The sequence below is a fragment of the Hyalella azteca genome, unplaced genomic scaffold (genome assembly GCF_000764305.2).
Source record: "Hyalella azteca isolate HAZT.00-mixed unplaced genomic scaffold, Hazt_2.0.2 contig2483, whole genome shotgun sequence".
In the NCBI taxonomy this organism is placed as follows: Eukaryota; Metazoa; Arthropoda; class Malacostraca; order Amphipoda; family Hyalellidae; genus Hyalella; species Hyalella azteca.
The window spans coordinates 191,623-215,661 of NW_025932756.1; the positions used below are offsets into that span (position 1 = coordinate 191,623).

Here is a 24,039-nt window from a genome sequence, read left to right on the forward strand (position 1 = left end):
TAAATTTGTAATTTTCCATGACATGAATTTAGTTTGCCAAAATTTTAAATTTTAATAATTACAAAATTTTGATTTATTGGCTTATTTTTTTACTTAATCTCAGTTATGCTCTTTTCTCAATTCAAAATAAATTTCAAGCTAAAATACTATAAGGTAATGAGATGCCCTGCAACACCTTTCAATGCACTGTGGTTATATTTGTAGAATTTTTGCTGATTTGATTGACAAGTTGACAGCATAAAATCAGATTAGCTTGACATACAATGCTCAAGCATTGTAAAAATAGCAACATTGTTATATATTTTGACATATTGCTCACAGTGAGAAGCCTGCTATGTAGCTGCTATGTCAGACAAGCAAAATCTTTTGTTATATTCCGCTTGTGAAGATAAAATTTATTGTTACTCTTTAATTCAAATATTTGGTGTTGATTTTTTAGGTTCTGTGCTAGTGAGGCACATAGAGATTAGTTTTCCATTTATGCAAATTGTCCGCAATCCACTTGTCTTGTAGTTCCTTTGCTTCAGTCAAATTTGTCTTGAATCAATGTACAAAAGAATGGATTAGTTGAATTTGATTTTGAATCCAATTCTGTGATTTTTTATTATAATGTGCCTTCAGGAATATTTGGGTTAGTATGCAATATTTGTATAAAATATATCTATCTCCTATATATATATAATTGTTTTGTGGTTTTCAGATGATAATGATTCAAAATTTTATGTACTAAAATTGTTTTAGAAAAAAATTAGCCTCATTTTATTGCATGATGTCTAATAAGAGTGTGAAGAGAAGGGAAGGACTCAAGCCTGCAAATGATTCTTCAACATCTGGCAAAGAAAAAGTAAATGCTATGGCTCTTAATTCTAAAGAAACCAACATTGTTGTCCTGCCCTCAGTGTCTGAAATAAATACTAATAATGATGAATCCTGTATTGAAAATTTTAAGAGTGATAAAAAATGTTGTTGTGTGAAAGTGAGCACTGTTTCCATTGGTACTCAAACGTGTGCTGTCACTCAAAGTGAACCTGAAGAACATTTAAATGTCTCCTTAGATGTTTCTATAAGAGCAAACAACCTGGTAGAGAAACTTATGAAAATTGTTGATGATGATGAAAATAATGGTGCTGACAATGATGCTGCTAGTAAACCAATTAAGCAATTGACTGAGAATGAGCAGGCTGAACTCACACCTCAATGCCCCTCCAACAGTCTCTCTGCAACCTTGATGCATCATCAGCCTTGTGAATTGAGTGGTAATATGAGTTTGGAGAATGGCCTTCCAGAAGCTATCACAGCAGTTCACACTGAATCGCATGAAGCAACTAGTGCTAATACAGAAGAGATTCATATTGATGAGTCTTGGCTGCAAGAACTTGATTCTATTGCATCAGTGGATGAAATTTGTACCTCTGCTAATAAATCTGAAAATTTAATACTTGATTCATCAGTAGTGCCTACTAAGCTTGTGCCAAAATGTAAGGTATCTGTAATGGTATCAAAACCTCTTAGAAACGTGTGTGATATTAGCAATGGAGTGAGTGTGGAAAAACAGCCTCATTGTAAAGAAGGATTTATGAATAAGAGGAAAGCTGGAAGACCTTCTCTTGCTTCGGAGAAAGTTCTTCTGGAAAAGTCTCACAATGACAAAATGACCATGTTTGTTGATCCTAAAGCTAAACTAGTTGATAACCATGTTGAGGGCTCAAAAGTTGCTAATGTAAACAAACAGCCAACTATAAAAAACAAAAAGAATAAACAATCATTCTCTAATTCCAAAAATTCATCAAATGATGTGTCAAATTCTACTGCCATTAGCCATGAATCAACCAATACCTCATCAGAGTTAAGTTCATTAAATATTAAAAAGATGAAGCATTCCAATAAACTTCCACTTGCTAAGCTGAGCGAGTCTCCATTAGGTTTGGAAGCAGAAGTTTCTGCTATAAATGAGAATGACTCACAAGAATATGATATATTGACAAGTAATGAGATGCTGCCTAAGATTAATCACTGTGAAACTGCTACTGTACTCTCATCACTTGAAAATATAAATGTAGATACTGACTCGTCTAATGTGAAGGATCAGACAATGAGCCTGCAAATAGAAACTGATCAGAAAAGTGTCTCAGGTCACAAACTTTCAGATGCGACCAATGAAATAATGAATCGTAAATTAGACAAATTATCAAATTCCTCATCCAAAAGTATGGACTGCACAGAATCAACTAAGACTGTTGATTTGGACCATAGTAGCATTGACACTGTTGAACTGAATCTTGGTGCATCCACTTCTAATAAGAGGGTAATAAAAAAGAAAAATTGTGGAACCTCATCCAAAAAAAGGAAATTGGAGGTGACTATAGTTATTTTTGCTGCTTGCCTGTTTGTCTAAACTTGAAGATGATGGATGCTTAAAATTTAGTTTTTATCCTCATTGCAAGAACAATACGTACTCTGGTAGTCGATTTTATAATATTCATTCACATTCATTGTAGGCTGTTGGGCTCCATTCACTTTCATTTCATGGCTCCAAAATTCACTAAAAGTTTCTTCATTTTAGGTTATACTAACTAAATTCTCACTTTCTTTATTTTAATTCCCAACTTTGATCATCAGTCATTTCTGGAAAGCCTCAGCCTACTGAGTGATGATTCCTCATTCACATATTTTACATTTATATTTAATTTTGTGCATCCTGAAAAGCTAACAACAAATTTTTCTAACTACCACAGGATACTTTCATGGCTCTTCCTGCCTTAGCAACGTATCCAAGCCTGGGTCCCGGGCCCTCAGCCGTGCCCAAAACAGGGCGGAAGTATGTCGGGGCCCACATCTCGGCTGCTGGAGGGATCCACAATGTTTTCAACAACGCACGTGCTATCAACGCTAAAAGTTTTGCAATGTTTATGCGTAGCCAGAGACAGTGGATAGCTAAACCTTTTACTGACGATCACGTCGTTCGCTACAAGGAGCAAAGCAAAGTGAGTACCTCTGTGTCAATATTTTCTTAATTATTTATCCAGTAAACAATAGGATTTGTGTAGATCCTTATTCGTCTTTTAATTATAATGCATATTAGCATTTGTTATTGATGCCATTCAACCTTCTAAAGTATTAAAAGCCGAACTAGCTTTTTGTCACATTTTTCTGAAGCTACAGCGTCTGAAATTTCTAATAATCTAAAATAAAGATTGTGGCACATAAAAACATTTTCAGAGTTTTGCCAGCCACCTGATTCTGCCGCACGGTTCTTATCTCATGAACGTGGGCTCGAGTAAGCCAGACCTGCTGCAGAAGAGCCGTGATCTGCTGGTGGAGGAGCTGGGTCGCTGCCATCAGCTCGGTATACCGCACTTCAACTTCCATCCTGGTCAGTTGCACTGCTGCTGCTCCGGCTAGATAATTCTAGTCCGTTGGCATCTATTTGACTTACTTTATTGAATAATTTTATTTCAAAAGTTTAATAACTTCAAAGGCTTATTACAAACGTTACTACAGTTTCAACCTTCATTCATTCAAGATATTATTACTAGTAAAATTTTGGGCGTGACTTGGTAAATTCAGGTATTTTTTTCATGCCAGGCTCGTGTGTTGGTGGCTCAAGTCGAGCGGACTGTTGCCGCACCATCGCAGAGAGCATCAACATTGCTCACTCTAAAGTGCCCGATGTTATCGTCGTGCTCGAGAACATGTGCAAGCAGGTGAAATGTTGCTGCTCATTTGATCTTCCAATACTTGGAAACCTTCAGTAGTGAGTTCGAAGTATTACAAAGTTGTATTCTTTATTCAATCTATTGTAATTTTCTGTCAGGGCAACACCATTGGCGGGGATTTTCACGAATTGCGCCTCATCATCGAGCTCGTGGACGATCGTACACGCGTGGGCGTCTGTCTGGACACCTGCCACGCTCACAACGCTGGTGAACTATGCTAATTATGTTGCTTCAATTACAAGGCGATACTCGTATTCGAAACTCGGGACATAACATTACCAAGTAAAATTGTTTAAAAATGATTTCTAACTCTCTTCAGATGGAACTTTCCTGTGTTAAGCTTTTTATCTGAAAATAAATATATTAGTATACCTGATGCAAAATATGTCAGTAGAGACGCTCCTTAGACTGAACTGTTTACTTGCAGTTGTCATGATCAGTGATGGCTTGAGTGTTGCTGCGATGTTGAATTTAATGTATCACATTGACGCTACAGACCGAACATAACCTAATACCTAGCTGTCTAAGTGTGTGAATTTATTCATCTCAAGTGTAAATTTGTAGTTACTTGCGGTAGAAAGATTTATTTCACAATCAGAATCTCGGTTTACAGTGTAACAATAAACTTAAACGAGATTTGCTCTCAATTTGTTGGAGTTTGCTCTTATATTACAATCAAATCCTAATTTTCCAGGCTATGATTTGTCCACAGAAGACGGGTTCAATTCAATGATAAGCGATTTTGAGAAAATCATCGGGTTCCAATTCCTTCGTGGCTTGCACATCAATGACTCAAAAAGTAAGTCTAATTTCAAGATGAAACATGATACTAAGAAATACGCGGTTGTATTGTAAAAATCAAGTATTTTAAAACATCTCTGGAAATCATGTCCATTATCGGATTATCTAATTAACGGATCTGTAATTATTCACAAAGAGACATTAAATAGTAATAGTATTATTAATTCTAAATTGTTGTAAATTATTCATACAGACGAGGCTGGTGCTCACGTGGACCGTCACGAGTGCATAGGCAAAGGCCACATCGGCATCGAGGGAATGAAACGCATCATGAACTGCGACTTATTCAACGACCTGCCTCTCGTCCTAGAAACGCCTTACACAGACGACGCTGGGTATGCCAAGGAAATTCTCATGCTGGAAGGCCTAATCAACTCCAACAATTGTGAAGTCAAGCCCACTGCAGTCAAAGGAAAGCGAGGTCGGAAAAAGAAAGAGGTTCAAAAAGTCAAAGAGGAAAACCTCATGGAAGTAAATGTGCCAAAAGGGAAAAGGAAGAGAAGCAGTATCGATGAAACCAAGGAATTGCGGCAAAAAAAATCGGAGTCGTGTGAGAATAATGCAAAAAACCCAGTCAAGCAGGAGCCAGTTGAAGTTTCGGAGGCAAAATCTACCGCTCAGCGGGGCAAGAAAAGAAAATTCACCAAGGCAAATTAAGTAGTTCTCCATCATCTCAGCTCCATTGTTCAGGTGAAACAGTTGACTGGCAAAGGAGTCATTTTATTTGATTTTTTGTTCTGTTGAGTAATAGTGTGCCAAATTCTTAATTTTACGTTGGTATTGCCAAGACGAACTCAGTTTCGAGTTCAGAAGTAATAACTCACTATGCGCTCTAAAGGATTTTATTTGAAATGCTCGTGGCTAAGTACTTTTAATTCACTGATTTTTCTGTGACAGAAACTAAGCTCTATGAGGACATTATTTTCAACATTTGCCTTCATAAAACGAATTCCTGATGGACCGTATTTATTTTGTATTCGAACAGTATTGAAATTTTTCACTTTCCAAATTAGGTCAGACAAGGAAACGTTCAAAAAATAATGCCTATCGTAAGCATTCCTTTCAACTTTTTTTGTATGGGATGGAATATTGTTAGTAAATTCTCCATCAGTTGAAATGTTTCTTAATTTCCAATTATCGGATTATTTACTCAGGTTGAGAACTCAAAAATTTTTTTTTCGTTTATTGACAAACTAGTAAAATCACATCACTCATACCCAAGTATTAAAATTGACGGGAAGTAAATTCCTGGTAAACTGATTAACATTGCATTCGGCACTTAAATTTACCTCTAGTTACGTACTGTACAAGTGGATACCAGAAGCATAGGTTCACTTAGATAAGTCCAAGTCAGTTAACGCCATCACTTGCCGATTCGATTCAACGGGAATTCATCGATACATTGAACCCGTCAAAGACAATGTCAGGCAGCTGCAGCAGCCATACAGATGATTATTGACATCACATACAAAATTTTATTGTGTATCTTCTAAAATCGACAAATTATTTTATAACTCATCTCAATTTTACCCATCATCAGAATTGATTCTGATCAGGAAAATAGACCGAAAGATCTCGACGTAAATCTCATAATTATTATAATGTTGGTAAGTAAATGCCACCTGGATAATGTATTTCAAATTTTTCCGCTAAATGTAATAAGAACTAGAACGCGTCCTCATACGAGCATCCGAGCAAGAGTCACACAAGGCATGATATAAATGATAGCTCGAGCGCTGGAGTGAGATACTAGCGTTGCCTAGTCATAAGCTCGGTGTTCGCTAGCAAGTTCCATCACGGCAATAGCTTCAAAGCTTCCTATTTGGTCATAACATCCAAAGTTCGATGAATTGTTAAATAGCTGGTAACCGATCAGGTAGAAAATCGTTGACAATATTCTAACAATAATGATTTACTGATAGTTCCATAGAAAATTACCTTCCATCTCATTGAGGTACGAGGTCAGGTGATTAGCATAAGGAAGATGAGGTAGAAAGTGAAAGTAGAGGTTATACCGTCATAACAAACAGAAATCAAAATCTTCAGATATCTTTACGATGTACATGAAGATAGAACTAAAGAAAATAGAACAAACTACAGAAAATTATAATTGAATAAAAGGTAAAAATATTGAAGATGATAATTTACGACCGAAAAAAAAGGTTTGTGGTTTGTGTCCATTTCCATCGCGAAATTATAGAGAATAGCACCACTACAGAATAGAAACTTACCGATTCTCCATCAATCTAGCAAGTGACAATAATCGAAATAATGCACAAACATTAAATGTGAAATAAAATTAGATAAAGTTTACAACACAGTGTCGAAACCACGCTTCGTATAAATGAACACAAATCGAATTGTGGCATGATTTTTTGCAAAATAAATATTTTTAACGTAAAAACGCTCCTAAACATACGCAACGAAGATAATATATATAGGTACTGACAACACCATGACACGACGTTAGCGTTCCCTTAGAGCCAAATGCAAGCTCAAACACAAAACGATAAAAACTTTAGAAAACTGGAAGGCTAAATTACCACGTTTACATTCTTCAAACGAAAACAGAGGTAGGATTAAAATAAACACAAAGTTTTATTCTCAAACAAATAATAAAGGAGTGATGGAAAACGCCAATTTAAATCTACCTATGTCATGCACATTGTTTTGAGCTTGTGAACGGCCAAACAAATCTAACTTGTTATACCGAACATTTAATTTGAATATTTCTTTAAAACTCGCAAGATTAAGCTGTATACTTGTAATTTCTTCATATTTATTTATGCACGAAAACAAGCTAAAACGCACTCACTCGATTAGGTTTCTCAACCTTACAGTAGGGATACCTCGAACTATTTACCATAACAACTCCCGTATTTGCACATTACCAGAATGGACACCAACCAATAAAACACTGGCTGAGGTTTTCGTGATTAGTTGCTTGGGCGATCAAGAGATCAACTTGCTTAGCAACATCTAACGGTTCTTCCTGATTGAGGAAGTCTCGACCAGTTAATTTGTCTCGCACTCTGTTGACTATGGCAACAGCTTTTTTATTTAGAGCTTCTGGTTTGCCATTGAGCTGATTAGCTACGCCCACAGATCCTGGGATTGCAGCTCCAGAGCCAGTGGCACCGTCGCCTCCTTCAGGAGCACCGTCAACACCACCCGCGCTAGGGGCTACCATAGGACCTACAACTGCCGCACCGTCCGCAGGCCGTCGAGGCGGTGCCTGCTGTTGCTGCTGGTCGATCAGTCGCCAGTTCAAGAGTGGGTCATAAACGAAAGCTTCGAGCATCGCCATGACCGAGTCTTTGTTACGGCGCAGTAGCGACATGACGGACTCGCATGTCATGCGATATGTGCCGTCGATTCCTGTCACTCCCATCGCGTTCACCAACATGCGGGTGAGACGGAAAGGAATTTTTTCGGGGTATTTCTCGCGGGTCATGGCAACTTCAAAACAGTCACCGAAATCAATATGGATAATTTTACCAGACTTTTGGTCGAGCATAAGATTAGAAGGGTGTCGGTCTCCCAAGCCCAAGACATACCCAATCATGGACATGGCAGCCAAAGATCGCGTGTAATTCGTGCGACGGTCAAACCAAACTTCCGATGATGGGCTTTTCAGCCACAGGAGTTTAGCAAGGTCATCTCCTTGAGTGAGTTCTAGGGCATGTTCAAAGACCTCCACTTTTTGCATTGCTGTAAGGTGTTCAAGCGAGGGTGCCATCTTCATCATTATTCTGTGCTCTATTGTTATGAGTATTTTTTTCTTATCACGCCAGTCCTTGATGAGAACATGAAGCGTGTCACAATGTGGCAGCCACCCGATCAGGCCTGAGTTAGTGGATAGAGGCACCACAGCATACCTCTGTACTGTCAGATTTCGTCGGAAAGTTTCAGGATTGTTCACTAGGAAAGTGTTGACAAGACCGAATAGCTGCATGACTCGTTCGTCCTGTCTAAGATCTTCGTGGCCCTTCAAGAGGAACATAATATCGTGACCTGTGCTTGCTCGGATGCATAGTTTGCGTGGCCGCTGTTTTGTGGAGAAGACTTGAAGTGAAGGATGCACATAACTGATGCATATAAGAGGCGCGTTGGGAGCGTAGCTACCAGGGACTGCAATGTCCAAGTCCCGGCAAGTTAGTAAGCGAGGAGACACGGAGTGCAGTTCTAATGAAGTCAAAGTCGGAATTTGTCGACAAATGCGCTTGAAGACATTGTAGTACAGTTCCCATGCTTGGTTTAAATCCCGTACGTTGGAAGATCTTTGGAAGCGCAGGCACCAATCCTTTGCTTCTGCGAGATCTCTGCTGTAAGCCTGTCGATCAAGAAGCGTTTCAGTCTCTTAATTGCTATTCGTATCTATACGTTCGTTATATAAGAATAAATCTATGAAGTTTTTCTCTAAGTTTGGGCACAACATTAACAAAAATATGTTTTACCTGGTTGAAAGCCACTTCGTTTAATGTTTCAGGCTCTTTGTCCATCATTGAGTGCAGCGGCAGGAGCGTTCTTAGCATCGCCTGATCGTTGCGTTCACCAAAATAGAGGCGGCTGGCTTCCTCCAGTGCTTCGTGCCAGCGTTCGTGACGTAGGATAGCCACTCTTATCAGTTCTTCTGACACCTGCAAACAAAACAAGTTAACGAGTTTTATGACTAAATATATTTAATTGCTATTCGCGACCAACAATGACACAAATATTCCTCGCGAATAATAAGTAGAAAACTCATCATGTTTTCACAGTTATTCCTACTAGGCAAATTTGCATGCAATGGTGTCATCAAAGTAATTTCTCTGTTAGTGAGACATTTTCAACGTAACCCTTAATTAATTTAGAAACTATCGAGAAACTATAGAATATCTTAAATGAAAAGTTTGTAAGGCCTTCTATTGTACGTACAAGGGCTGCTTGGTTGACAAGCACAGACGAGTGTTCGCGCATCTTGTTGAGGAGCTTCTCAGCAGCGTTGCTGCGACACTTGTCTGAAGACTTCGCCGCAACCGTCAGAGGATATAATAACGCCTACAAGATAAAATACTCTGCTAAGAAAGATATATATTATGACCTTCTTCATAAGGATACAAATCCAATTCACTGGGCAAAGAAGACTAAAATCATAGGCTTAGGTGCCTAGTTTCTCAAGTTCACATTCATTATATGAAAAACACACACAAAAAGAAAATAATTCGGAAAGGTACGATTTTATAGTTGGAATTATTCAACCTTAAAATTTTGTTGAACTCAAAGCAGGCATTAATCACGTATTGTTATCCAATTTGACTGGCAATTTTAGGCGTGTATAAAGCGTAGACCTTTTCTTTTGTTCATTTCGGTATAGTGATCTTGGCAAAAGTCTTTAACGCTTACCTAGGGATTGTAAAATTCAACTTTCGTTGTCTGTTCCAACTGGCAAGGTCATAGTGAATCACTTGACAAGTACTGACAAGAGCGTAGATAGAAGTAAAATGTATTCAATTACAATGCATCGGAAGAAAAATATATTAGGAAAGAGTGAAATTTTAGGAACTAAATTGGATTGCCTGCGGTGTTTAAGTTTCAAGTTAAGGGTGCATTAGTGCAGTCATGTCAGAGGCAGCGCGTAAGGTCGAGTTGTAGTTGTGGAATGTAAACATCATGGAAGCCTGTGCCGACAAAGGAACACTAACACGGAGAAAGGTGTCTTCCGTTTCAATTAAAAAATATAGTATATTAAGACTACACTAGAGCAACGACGTGCTAGAGTACATGGATTCCGTTCAGCAACCATAACCAACCGGAGGATATTGGACCGGCGCCATAACAACCGTTCACAATCCGTATTACTGCCACTTCAGACGTCGCACACGCGACCACACACATGAATGGATCTTAGAAGTATATTGTTATCAGCAAGAGTCAACATCAGCACCGATTCTAGAACGGATCGTTCATGCCAGAGCTCCACAAGAAATAAATCAATTGACTGCTTCTATGAATCTTGAGTCTACTCTTCCAAACAGCAATATTTCTCAACATGTATTCGGGCTTACTTCACCCTTCATTTGCGAATAGAACGTGCCCCCTTGGTTACGAAGAGAACATTTTTCAAATGTAGCCACAAGGAAATGAAGCCAGCGTTGAAACCACGCAATCAAGAAAAATTCACGAACCGACAACAGCGGCATGCCAATATAGCAATAGGAAATTGAAACGTTTAATCAATACATTAATACGGTGCCCCATTTTTATTGTAATAGAGATTTTCAACTTTGGCTGTAGTTTTGCGCTACCAATGAGTTAATTTGACGTGCATTGTTCTTTGAGAAATGTACTCGTTCCCTAAATTAGGTAGCCAATGTTAATCTAGCAAATTAAGGAAATGGGAACGAACCTGCGGGTGTTGCTTGCCAAAGTCTGTGATGACCTGATGCACGAGCTGGCTTACAGCTGGTCGGGGGGTGTCGATGCGGGCAATCAGTTGCGGGATCATCTGCACATCGTCAAGTTATATCAACACTCTAACATTGGCAGGGTAGACGCATTTGAATTTAGTAAACAAATCGTGAATTGGCTATGAGGTGCACTAGATCCACGATAGCCTCCGAATTAACAGTCAGAAAGATGATCAAATTGAAAAAATAAAGTGAAATTAAACCTGGTGGAATACTTAGTTGAAAATCACATAGAAAATTACGAAATCATGATTAGGACCAATCTAAAGCTAGTTAGTTTGAAAGGCTTTGATTTTAGGTGATTCCAAATTAGCGTTTTCGCTCTGATGGTACATTGAAATTTTTTAATTCAAATAAAAAAATCAATTTTCAATTGAAAGCTCAAAATTTTCAATTGAAAGCTCAAAATTTTCAATTGAAAGTCGACGCTGTTTGAACATACTGATAGTACGAGAAAAATCCGGAAGGAAAACAGCTTTGTACACACAACTTTCAGAGTGTTAAAGGAAAATTAATCTATCAAAAAAAATTTGATCTACAGCAGAGATGGCGCCCATCTCTTTCAACACAAGAAAGAAAATACAAAACTAGTATACATAAAACACAAGACTATGCCTATTAAAATCTCGCGCATATAACTGTTGCTGCCAACATGTGCGGTGAAACATTGGAACAAACTTGGAGCCAAGTGTCGACGTGAAGAGTCTTGAGTCCCTCCTTGAGGACCTGCTCAACTGACGGGTTGTGGCCGTGCTGGAACCAAATGGTGAGGAGGCGAAGACAATCTTGCACGCTCGTGCTGCTTTCGCCAACTGCAATGCTTCTGATGAAGCCCTTCACTGCCTCACACGCGTACTCGCACAGGCGCTTCTGTAACTAACGTGGAAACAATATAAGTATAAACCTAAATCCCCAAATTAAAGGGCAAAGAATATATTAAATAATCAAACTGCTAATGAAATAATCCAAGTGTTTTCATAGAGTAAATAGTACATAAGATACAAAATCGTCTAGCTCTGAACCTTTCCAGAAACAAGGCACTTAGGACGAAGGAATTTATTTTAATAAGCAGAATTCATAACTTATTTCATGACAAAGGTAATAGACTAACTCGATTTATTTCCTGGCATATTCTGGCCAATTCATTGTCATCGTTCTCAGCGCTGTCGCCCCCAGGAGAAGTTTCTCCAACACCTGCTCCGCGAGCTGCATTGGTAGCAGCAACAGCTGCAGCTGCAGTTGATTTCACCTGCAGTTGCTCTAACTTCGTTTGCTGCATGAGCAAAGCTTGGAAGTTCGAGAAGGCATAAGCATGCCAAGCCTTATAGCAAGACTCGTTAGCGACCCTTGCGTGGTGGTTATACTTGGTGATGGTAGGTAAAGTCTCCTCGTTTACTCCGTGGATATCCTCATGCCACTCACCGAGTTTCAAGTACACTTTGGAAATGAGGATGCGCACAGATGCTTCGTTGTGAAGGTTCACGGCAGCTTGGTTGAGGTGAGTCACAAATGTCTGAAGTTTGGTGTAGGCTCTATGCTGCTGGTCAGGCAGAGAGTAGAGGTACTTGGCGTACTCGTAACTGGCGTTGGGGTACATGATAGGGAGTGGCTTCTCAGGGACAGCTTCAGGGTCATGACCCACGAGAGACACTAGCGTCTTCCTGACGAGTGAGTAGCGATTGGCCTTCCTGCACATTGCAGCGAAGTCCAGCCAAGGCCGGACATCGTCTTGAGGTTTCAGCACCAGGGATCTCACTAGCAAGATTTTATGCCAGTCATCTACGACACGTTGGTTGCTCTGAGAATAGAAACCAACATATCATAGACTTGGATAATGAACAATTTTAAACACACTTGAATATTACCTAACAATGATTCAACTATTCTAATAACTATGCTAATTGATCAAATTTTTGGTTGGGATAAAAGACTCAGTAAACCAAAAGATGAAAAAGACACCAATGTCATTACCAGTCCGGACTTTTGACTCTTTATCCTGATACGACATGAATTAACAATAAAAATAATTTGACAACTCCTATGTTGACTTGCACAGAAATGAAGCTCATCACAAGATTAAATGATAATATCGCGAAAATTCGATTCACAATTATAGGAAATATCTAAGAATAGTTAATTCATCCGAGATATCTAATAGCATCGCATTGACCAAACATTCACAATTTAATATCAGGCACAAACTGTAGAGAATGGTGATCAAACCAACGAATCATGAAAATTAAAAATAAAGGATACATAATACGACATTTACGAGTGGTCCGTAGTAGAACAACACGACCAGCGCCGAATGGACTTGATCCCGTTCTCAAATAACTAAGCTTCCAACAAATCTGGACTGTCGCACCATCGGCAGTAAGCTGTTCAAGTAAAAACATGAACTTTGAAACAGACCAACCAGGCTTCAGCACAGAAGTCGGGAAAAGTATGGCCCAGAATCGTCCGGCATCATACGAAATAATTTTACAACAATCAGTCGAAGCGAGCAGCAGCGTTCCAGCACTCGTTCTCTACACCAACCAGCCGCCAGTATTTATCCTATGCATCCCACGATCGAAGGACCACTCGTCAAAGCACGATTGATTTTGGAATCATACTTTACCATCTGGAACCTAACCTCAGATGCTGTTAGCTAAAAGTTACTAAATTTAAAGATGTCATATTCAATCCTACGGCCTGGTGGTGCAAGGCAGGTTTCATGCAACCCCCAATGAGAACTGGGCCGATCGATCGCATTACGTCGTGCGCAGGTGACAATTTGAGCGCTGGCAAGGTTATGAAGTTATGCTTCAATGAAACGTTTAGTAATGGACAGTCATTATGTACGAGGCTATTCTCTCCCGTGTTAAGTGGTGTAAAGCTCATAACATTTATAAAAAACTATGTGGTGGGCTGGTTACAGACGAAAGTCTTTATTCGCGACTAATGGGTGGTACGGAAAGAAGCTAAGCGTTGCATTCAGGGCTGATTAGTGGTCAAAATTGGTGGTGCACGGCTGCGCTTCCGCCATTTGTCATATTTATGAACAAATTTGAGATTCTTAGATATACTGTACATTCGAAACTGGAAATATTTGTTCACAATGCTGCACCGCACGGTTATAGACATGACGTGCTGAAGACATTATATACCTGGAGTCTCTGGTACCACATGTTCTTGATGGCACACCGTCTCTCCGGCACCAGGGAATACTGCTGTACCGTACAGTTATATACATCACGTGCAGGAGACATTATATACCTGGAGTCTCTGGTACCACATGTTCTTGATGGCACACCGTCTCTCCGGCACCAGGGAATACTGCGTCACCTCCTCGAGCTCGGCCAGCACCTGCACGGCGACCATGCTGCTGTAGGCGCGCTCGTAGCTCTCGCCCGACATCGCCGTTAGCTCCGCGTCGTGCAGGTCCCGGGCGAAGGTTATCAGCTGAGTGTATCAAATGATGCCATTAAGAAATATAGAGTATAAGAAAAGGTTAAAGTTTAGTTAGCGTATTATACAGAAAGGTTGGGAAATGAGCGTATCAAGCAAAGGTTATAGCTGAGTGTGTATTAAACGAAACGATTACAAAATTAGAGAGCATTGGAAAACAGTAACAGCTTAGTTAGGCTATCATACGGACAGGTAGGGAATAAGCGTATCAAGCGTAGGTTATCAGCTGAATCAGCATATCATACAAAAATACTTAAAAATTATGACGAAAAAACTGTTCAGCATTTAGATTTTTTCAAGAATAAATTCATTCCTAACAAAAATAAAACAATTTTCGTGATCTATGGGTGGTAGAATACGGCTGAAACCTACAATTGGTGACATCTTCTAGTGCGGACAGTAAGCAAGGTCAAGTATACAGTGTATACTACACACCAACATCCATGATAAGGACTAACCTGCTGAGCCTTATCACACATCCCTTGCTGCACAGCGAGCACAGCCCTGAAGAAGGCGCCAGTATGGGAGTCTGCCGGCACGTAAGCCACGGTTCGCTCCATCATCGTCCATTCCTCTGCCACCCACGCTGCTGACGTGGCCAGGCGCGACATTTGTGAGCGGTAGTGCTCCGAGAGCGACTGCAACAACACATTTCAGCTATAAATATTGGTTGAATCAAACAACATTAGCAGTTATGACTAAGCAACCCAATAAGCATTAAGACAATGGTTCTTCAGAAGTTCAATTAGCTGGATCCTGCAGCATGACGAGCTCGGAAACAATTGTTTACGTAAAAGAACTAATATAGAGCGATTTAAGTTATTACAAATATAAAATATGAGTCAAGGTCCAAAATTGGCCGATGAAACAATGAACATTTTCAGCGCGTGTCGCCTAAAACCGAAATGTGGCGGCCCATTCTAGGCTCCCGTACGCGATCGTCTGTATACACACACACTGAGTACTGGCTTTGAGTCTGGTCAGAATTCTTCAATAACGGGCCGATATGATGCTATGTCTGAGCATTTCTGCGCTTGTATGATCTGGGTAGTTTAGTTATGCATCATTGTAGCACATAACATAGCTCATTGTAGGAAGGGAATGAACCAAAGATAATTAATCATTTACCGGTAGATGAAATCAAAACTCGAGCGTGGAACAGAATAGATGGCTACACGAATAATCTTGAGCAGTGGATTATCTTGTAGTCAATGATTTGGATAAAATTTGAAGTGCGTGTTATCAAGTAGTCGTGACGGTGCAGTACTACTGATTCAAACGAAATATTATATAGAATTGTGACACTCACATTCACACACTCAGGGTCCCCAATGAAGTTCCACCAGCGGCAGGTCGTCTCGTACAACTCGCCCCTGCAGAGAAGTTTATTGTTAATTAAACAAACAGTATATATAAATCTAAATCATCATAAAAAAAGCATTCTTAGACATATAGTATGAAATGAAACTAATAAGTTTCAATACAAGCAAGTAAGTAAACTATTTACCATTCTCCAAGAGCCTCCATGCATCGCATTTTGCCGAGCGCGAGCTCGAACTGTTCAGGAGTTTTCTCGAGCTGGGCGTTGTAGAGGTCGAGCGCCTGCTGCCAGTCGTGGACCTTCTCGAACCAGCGCTCCTCCAAGTGCATGTCTGTGCTGTTGTGTTTGCGTGCGAACTCCATCAAGCCTGTACACAGCCATACATTGTATGCCATTTATTAGATGCATTATGTACATTCAGTGTATAATGGTCATTTATAGTTTCATTTATACTCCTGTTAATATTATCACGCACGAAGTTATTTTATACTCCAACGTTTAATTATAAATACATCTAAACTGTTAATGATAAATTTTATCCACTCAACGACGACTTTTACGAAAATAAAATGAAACATAGAATCAAGATTGAAAACAACAAGAACAAAGTTTTCACGGGAAATTGATCGAAAAGTGTGGAACACACCGAAAAAACAAATTAAAAAAATAACCTGTTGCAGCCTCGGTTTGCCCGAGATTATTATTGATGGAAATGAGATTCTGGAGCACGTCGGGTGACGGGCTCTTGTGGAACTGTTCCTCTTTGTAGTGGAGAGCCTTGGCGTAGGCCCGGCAGTCCATTGCCTTGTTCCCCAACAATGATGCATCTACAGGCAAGCCTCCCTAAGAACAAAAATCTTTAAAGAACACACTATTTTTGAAGGCTAAAGTATTGGAGGAACGATAGATTCATTATTACTTCAAATTACAATGAAGTTTACTTAATCGCGATAATCACAGGCTACAGATGACAAATAAAACACAAACCTTGTCACTGTGCTCCATAAACTCGGTGAGGTTGAGTAAGGCTTGTGTGACCTCAGGAATGTCTTGCGCCCTGAGTGCGTGCTGCAGGGAGCTCAGGAAGTCGTCTTGTTGGCTCTCGTTCATCTCGCTCCAGGCCGCCATGAAGGAAACGTTGAACAGGTCACGGGCCACTTGCGGGTAGCCCGAAGAAACTCGGAACACAGCTCTGCGGATCAGAACAACGTCATACCAGCACTCCATTGCTCAATGAAATTTATTAGACAAGAAGTAGAGCTGCATTAAAATATTGTGGTGATAGAGGGTGACAGATGTTTATATCTGTGCATCAAGGATCGTTTTAAAATAGACTTGTTAATGCTCTTACAAATATGGAATATCAAATAATTTTTAACGTTCATTAACTGACTGTGATGTAATTTTATAACCTTAATTACCGTAATTCATAAATAAAACATATAACAAGAAACTGAAAGTCTCATGCATGACAACTCATATTTATTTCTTATTTATTTAATGTTTCTTAGCCATACATTAAATTTTAGAGAGATTTTGTTAAAGGAAGAAAAAAACCACATGCGGGTAGGTTGAACTCGAAATGCGACATAAGTTCAGCAACAAGACTCCAGTAGTGCTGACAAATTCATGATCATGGAGGCATAAAACTTACTTGAGGGCACTGCTGGGCGAAGCCTTCAGAAGGTTCATGCCAATGCCCAGCAGCCACTGCATCCATTCTTCCTTGCCCGTGTGGCGTTGAAACTCCCATGACTTCACCAACTCAGCCTTATCGAAAAATTGTGTATTAGCAACGAAGAAAAAATATCTTCCGACTCCAAGCATGGAGTAATAAGCTCAATTCACTAATAATAAATAATACTTAAAAATAACTGACAATGATCCAGGATTAGTTCTACCGACATTCAGTAAGATCGACGTTCAATTACAGTGGAGACGTCAAATGAGAACGTAACACAGTGATTAAATTCAGCTTGACCTAGACTTCGCTTAGTGTTAAGTCTGCCGTAGTCGCAGATCATCAAATCAATAGCGAGTCGATAAAGATTATTGATATAACTATTGCTTCTTGCTGTACTAAAATTGTTAAGGGAGCAAGAAGATACTTCGTATTTTGTACACGTTCACGTCTACGGTAGTTTTCCATGTTTAATATTAAGAGGTTTACTCAACTACACAATAGTAAACAATAATTTCCGTCAAGAGAGTGAATAAAATTTTAGAATAGCCAGAATAAAAAATAATAAAGTTTCGAAATGAGGCGGTAGTAGTAAGGGAGAGGTTTCTAGCGCTTCAGATCAGAAATAAGGCGGAAATACAAGGCAATAGTCACCCAGACGGAGATGTTGCTGTACGAGACGTTGGCACCCGAGGAGGACGTGCCCTGTCTGGTCTCTGAGGTCGAGGGGTTAGGCACGTCGTACAGGCTGTGGTTGGGCTTCTCGCCGCCACGCTGGAATGTCGCAGCGGCTTTCTCTTCTTCACTGATGGCGTAACCCTGAACACAATATTGTCATTAGTACAATAAATGATTCACTGATATCCCCCATGTGGATGTCAACTGCCAGCGACTGTATGGTCGTGATGCTGGCTGACCGAACCTTCAAATAAACATTAATGTTACCCCAAACCCTAAGGTGATAATGAACAAAGCGCTCACAAATGTTGCTCGCACGAACGATTATGACAGCGAGCATGAATGTTAGAGAGGCCATCGAATAAGCGACCATCATTAATGAGGTTATCTTAGGTATGATGTCATTAAAACAATAAAGCATCTTTTTTCATAATAAAAGCATAAAGCATAGACAAAACATATAGCATCTCGATTTAACATAACATTTACGGATGTGTATCGTTTCTACTATTGAACGCAGGGCAACATAAAATATTAAATATAGAGCACGTCTATTGAATTGAAGAAGATTACTTAATTATTAACAAAATAAAGAGCAGTTATCAATTCAGGAATAAAGAGGTATACAAGATCAGGTCGGAATATCACCTTAAGAGGCACGTCAGGGTTGTCGAAGAGCACCACGATGGGTGGCAGGAGCGCGTAGATGAACTCCTCCAGATTAACGCCAAACTTGCTCAACGCCTGCAGCAGCTGTAGGGACGTTCATGCGTGCAATACACACTTCAATTATTCACCAATAAAAGAATTTTTTTATAAGACAAAGATGACCCAGCATTACTCGCAGTTATATTCAACTATATAAATACACAATCATACATTTTTTTTATAAAAATATCATACATTTTTAGTGCCATAGCTAGGCAGAATTTCTTCATTGATGCAGGATTTGTTGAAGAACACGGAATAATGCTTGTAATCATTATTACACCCTTCCTATTATTATTATTATATTCATTTCATCTTATCCACATGATTACAGAAAAAGTAATGCTTACACTCTTGGTGACCGGCCTCTCCTTGGAGTCATCCATGAGCGACTTGATGATGAGAGGAATGATGTCCTTAAGATGGGCCTTAAATTCGGCGCCCATAGCCACAGCGACGCTCTTCACCACCATGATCAGGGGCTCGGCCAGCTCAGGGCTCAGGTCGCTCTTCCAGTACAGCTAAGCATGCATATAGCAGGAGATGTGTTACGTATCATGAGAACTCAATCAATGTTATTAGAACTCAATCAATCAAATTAGATAATATTCTACAAACTAATAATATTAAAGACGTCAGTACCGAGCAATATAAGAAGGCTCTAATAATGTAATACCTACTTCATGAATTAGATAATATTCAATAAACTAATAATATTCAAGAAGTCAGCACTGAGCAGTATGAGAAGGTTCTAATAAAGTTATACTTCATGAATTAAATTATATTGTCATGATAGGAGTTAATGTTACTGAGCTCACCTTAATAACTTGAACAATGTCGTCGACGTAGTTGCGTATGTGTTGTCCTACGATCTCAATGAAGGATGCCAGACGTAGGAGGAAATTGCCGCGGTAATTCTGATCACAATTTCGCACCACCTGCAAGGAAGCCACAGCTGTCAGGATGTCCACTGTCACCACCCACACTTACAGTAGCATTTATCACGTTACCTTCCGTGACGTCATTGTTATAAGCCTATATAAGCTCCTAGAGCATCCCCTGAGGCAGTCGCAGACCAACATCTCTTAGCTGCACTACGCTGTTAGAAAAATTACGGTTAACGGTATTACCGGCGTTTCAGTGGCTGGTCGGCACGTGAAAAGAAACACCGTGTCGCCGTTTTTATTCTAATTTAACACTGTAAATCCGTAAAACATCTGACAAAAACGGCGAAACAGTTCATTTTCACGGGGCGACCGGCCACTAGAATGCCAGTGGGACAGTTTTTTCACCGTTTTTTTCCTAACAGTGTACCAGCCAGTCTCTAGCATCTATTCGCATATACTTAAGACGACTCCGACAATCGTGTCTAACGTGATACTGTCGATATTGCTATCTGATCAATTCCTGTATCAATACCTCACCGTGTCTAACTTTAAATAAGTACTACCTTAGAGTTCCACTCTTTTTATTCTTCCTTATTGTATTTTACGGACAATAATAAGGAACTATAGTATCTCAGCGATAATCTTAAGTTCATCTAAACAAAACATTAATCAGCGAAGGTCATAGAAAAGACTTCGTTGATATTTGTTCCTGAACGCCTCCGGATACGGCAATGTAGCAGCAAGCATGGCTATTGTACGACATCAGTTCGAAGGCATGGTTATAAAATAAATAGGTAATGGTAACGACATTGATAAATTTATCTCAACGTCTTCAGGAACGTTGGTTGACAATAGAATTAGATAGGCTGCATGTTTGAACATTATTTTATCAAGTTACAAATTATGTTGACAACCACAAAGTCTTAGTGAAATCGTTCTCACCTGTAGCAGTGACGGCACTACAAGGCTCAGGAAAGGAACGCCTTTGGCACCCAAGGTGAAATACGTGAAGTTAATTGCCTGAAAAACAAGAAAAAGTTTAAAATTAAAAAATCCACCGGGAAAACATCTATATCAAGCAGCATTACAGGAGGTGGAGGGAATAGCAATAGTGATGGAGCCGGCTGGACATTGTCACAAAGCTGTATAATTTCCCAGAGTCGCTTCAAGAATCTGCAAGTAAGTCCAGGTAAGTGTAATGTAAGAGTAAAAGAGTAAGAGTAAAGAAGTCCGCATTAGAAATATGGTGTAACGAATGAGCAGTCACGCATGACAGCTAACTTGGCTGAAAAGTAAGAGTGTGGAGCAGTACATCTTGTCTATCAGAGCCTTGGTACATCATTGAATTATTCTTCTACTGAACACTTCGAAGGAGCAACTTCGTCATTACTAGTATGCTCTGAGCCTGAAAGGGTTGAGAACTTGCAATACTCTTATACTTGACGTTATTAATATGCCTATCGAACTATTACCATTAGCTTCAAGTTTAATGGTTTTGAATCCTTTCTTACAGTAATGTCAAAAATCAGAAGAAATAAATATTACGGTACTTTATTCCAGTAAAACAAGCACTAAATTTTGTATATGTGGTACAGTTTGAAGCTGTGGAGGCCACATCTGTCGTTTGTTAGTACTGAAAAATGTCATTTATAAACTAACCTGAAGCCAAAAAGGACGAGCCACAATAACAGGATAACAGACAGAAGAATTAAATCTCTAAAGGGCAACCCAATAAATATAACAACAGCCATGACCACACTCGCCATAAAATACAGTAAAAATAGCAAATCAACTGGACCAGACCACATCAATATACTCCATCTCAAACACCTGGGCCCCACAGCAATTACATACCTCACTCAAATTTACAATATTGCAATAAACTCCAACACAATACCCCATACCTGGAAGCTAGCCAAGATAATTCCAATACCCAAACCTGGCAAAGACACTAACATGGGGTCATCTTATCGACCAATTTCTCTTCTAAGTCCAATAGCCAAAACACTGGAAAAAATTATCCTTGCCACAATCTCATCTCATCTCCCTAACATTGAACACCAACATAGCTTCAAACAACACCATTCTACCATTACAGCACTCCAACATATCACAGAACACATAGCCACAGGTTTCAATCAAAAACGCCCGCCACTTCGAACAATAGCTGTAGCATTAGACATGAGCAAAGCATTTGATAAAATCATATCACCCACGCAAATGAACAAACTCCAAACAGTCCAGAACGCAGCACTCAGGATAGCTACAGGCTGTACCGCAGACACCAACATCCACCACCTTCACCAAGAAACCAAACTCCTACCCCTAACACAACACCTCAAACTTCACGCCTCACAACTCAGACAGAAAGCACAATACCTAACCCACCCACTACATACCCTCACCCTTCAGCCGCACCCACACCGCCTCATGAAACAAACCATTTTCCACAAGACAGGTTTCACCACCAACATAGATACTCCGCCTGCACAAGCTACACAGGACACAATCAAACAAAATCTCAAAACAATCCACACTACAATTACAGAAAACTATCTTGCAACCCACCCTCACAATAAAATTTTAAACATGCCCGCACCACAGATTCACCCATCTAAAATCAACCTACCTAGACCTGCACGCAGGAACCTTGCCCAACTTCGCACAAATAAATCACCGCTACTTCTCTCATATCTAAATAAAATAGACCCTGCCACACACCCTTCTCCACTTTGCCCACTCTGTCTGTCCAACACGCACGACACCATTCATCTTTTCTCCTGCCCTGAAATGCCCACATCCCTGTCGATGGGTGACCTTTAGGCGGACCCCGTAAACGCTGCAGGGCTGCTGGCCCGCTGGGGCGACCGACTTGGCTGGGTCCAGAACTGGGTCTAGGCCCCGCCTCGCGCCATGAAGCGAGGCGGGGAGGGTCAACAACAACAACACAACACGAGCCCACAATCAAATACGAGTTGCAGTCAATTCTACAGTAAATACTAATTTTATTTTTAGGCAATTATGTTAAATGGAAAGATATTAGGGTCTTTGCAGGAGTGATAATATAAATTTAAATCTGTTTGCATGAGCTCCAGAAAATGGTTTCTATTTTGCCCAACAGCGCCTCAGAGAAGGAATCCAAAACGAGATGATGTTTTCGTGCATAAACATTGGCCGTGACAAGCACTCAGCAAGCGACTGAGGCTCCATTGACAGGAATATTGCTAAGAGCACACCAGGGTCTGGGGTGAATACTACGCAGGAATATTGCTAAGAGCGCACCAGGGTCTGGGGTGAATACTATGCAGGAATACTGCTAGGAGCGCTCCAGGGTCTGGGATGAATACTTTGCACTGCTACACACAAACCTTGGAGACTTCCTCGTGGTACTGAGCGAGGCTAGGCTCCCTCAGCATCCTGAGCATTGCTGCTACAGAGCAGGCAGCGTAGTACTCTTCCATGGAGTTATAGTTCTGGTTGACGAGCATCTCGTTGGGTCCCGTCGCCCCCAGTACCAGCGGGCCTGCACCAGATCACTCAAATCACTTCATTTGAATCAATTTTATATGAAATAAATATGAAACTAAGGTATCGCCGATTCAAGTAAGAACATCCATGATGTACAGATAATAAACAAGCTCCATTCATATTGAACAACACGGTTTGTTAGTGAGATAATCAGGGAAAATACTTCCATGTTACTTGCCCGTATCAATTAATATTTCAACAAGTTACTGACGTGGCTTGGAGGTAACAGGTTCTTGTGTAAAAGAGAGATGATTGCTTTCATTTAAAAGTCGGTCATACAAATTGTAATTCTTTGCGATGAACATCATCTAATTATAAAGAGTATAAATTAGTTATTATTGCGAAAAAATTTGACACTGTTAAATCAATACCATACCCAGTATAGGCTTTATATAAATGGAGCTAGACGCATTTTTGTATAGCACTGAAACACATAAATGGGAATAAACAGGCATCAATAAGTGGAATAAACCTGCACATAAATAAGTGGAGGACATAATGTCAATGGAAGAGATTCAAACACCTACAGAGAAGCACAAGTGTAAGCAATAGTATCACTGTACGACACTTATTTCTGTACCTACTGCATATAGAATTCTTATGAAGCTAGGATATGAAGCTAGGATATGAAGCTAGGACATGAAGCTAGGATATGAAGCTAGGACATGAAGCTAGGACATGAAGCTAGGACATGAAGCCAGGATATGAAGCTAGGACATGAAGCTAGGACATGAAGCCAGGACATGAAGCTAGGACATGAAGCTAGGACATGAAGCTAGGACATGAAGCTAGGACATGAAGCTAGGACATGAAGCTAGGA

The 24,039-nt window shown here is 39.9% G+C and overlaps 2 protein-coding genes across 3 annotated transcripts in view; one reads left to right on the forward strand and one right to left on the reverse strand.

Moving 5' to 3' along the window:
* The first annotated feature begins 711 nt into the window (after positions 1-711).
* On the forward strand, positions 712-5,629 carry LOC108671271 (probable endonuclease 4). 2 transcript variants are annotated; one of them, XM_018158768.2, is made up of 7 exons: positions 712-2,356; positions 2,736-2,984; positions 3,220-3,373; positions 3,586-3,704; positions 3,815-3,923; positions 4,411-4,515; positions 4,711-5,629. In XM_018158768.2, the coding sequence occupies exons 1-7, from the start codon at positions 767-769 to the stop codon at positions 5,172-5,174; spliced, it is 2,790 nt and encodes a 929-aa protein (XP_018014257.1). In that variant the 5' UTR covers positions 712-766; the 3' UTR covers positions 5,175-5,629. The 2 variants fall into 2 exon arrangements, with proteins under 2 accessions (XP_018014257.1, XP_018014258.1); XM_018158769.2 differs by having other exon boundaries at positions 712-844.
* A 1,382-nt stretch (positions 5,630-7,011) lies between these two features.
* Positions 7,012-24,039, reverse strand: part of LOC108671255 (serine/threonine-protein kinase mTOR) — a 30,774-nt gene continuing 13,746 nt past the window's right edge. The window contains exons 19-39 of the mRNA XM_018158752.2: positions 23,669-23,691; positions 23,060-23,214; positions 20,634-20,711; positions 19,623-19,742; positions 19,155-19,325; positions 18,745-18,849; positions 18,281-18,340; positions 18,073-18,237; positions 17,392-17,507; positions 16,725-16,929; positions 16,409-16,580; positions 15,924-16,104; positions 15,726-15,789; positions 14,875-15,054; positions 14,225-14,410; positions 12,078-12,764; positions 11,645-11,842; positions 10,906-11,004; positions 9,435-9,557; positions 8,975-9,157; positions 7,012-8,850 (exon numbers count right to left, since the gene is read on the reverse strand). Coding sequence (XP_018014241.1) covers positions 7,405-8,850; positions 8,975-9,157; positions 9,435-9,557; positions 10,906-11,004; positions 11,645-11,842; positions 12,078-12,764; positions 14,225-14,410; positions 14,875-15,054; positions 15,726-15,789; positions 15,924-16,104; positions 16,409-16,580; positions 16,725-16,929; positions 17,392-17,507; positions 18,073-18,237; positions 18,281-18,340; positions 18,745-18,849; positions 19,155-19,325; positions 19,623-19,742; positions 20,634-20,711; positions 23,060-23,214; positions 23,669-23,691 — 4,717 coding nt within the window. The 3' untranslated portion in view covers positions 7,012-7,404. The remainder of the gene's footprint in view (positions 8,851-8,974; positions 9,158-9,434; positions 9,558-10,905; positions 11,005-11,644; positions 11,843-12,077; positions 12,765-14,224; positions 14,411-14,874; positions 15,055-15,725; positions 15,790-15,923; positions 16,105-16,408; positions 16,581-16,724; positions 16,930-17,391; positions 17,508-18,072; positions 18,238-18,280; positions 18,341-18,744; positions 18,850-19,154; positions 19,326-19,622; positions 19,743-20,633; positions 20,712-23,059; positions 23,215-23,668; positions 23,692-24,039) is intronic.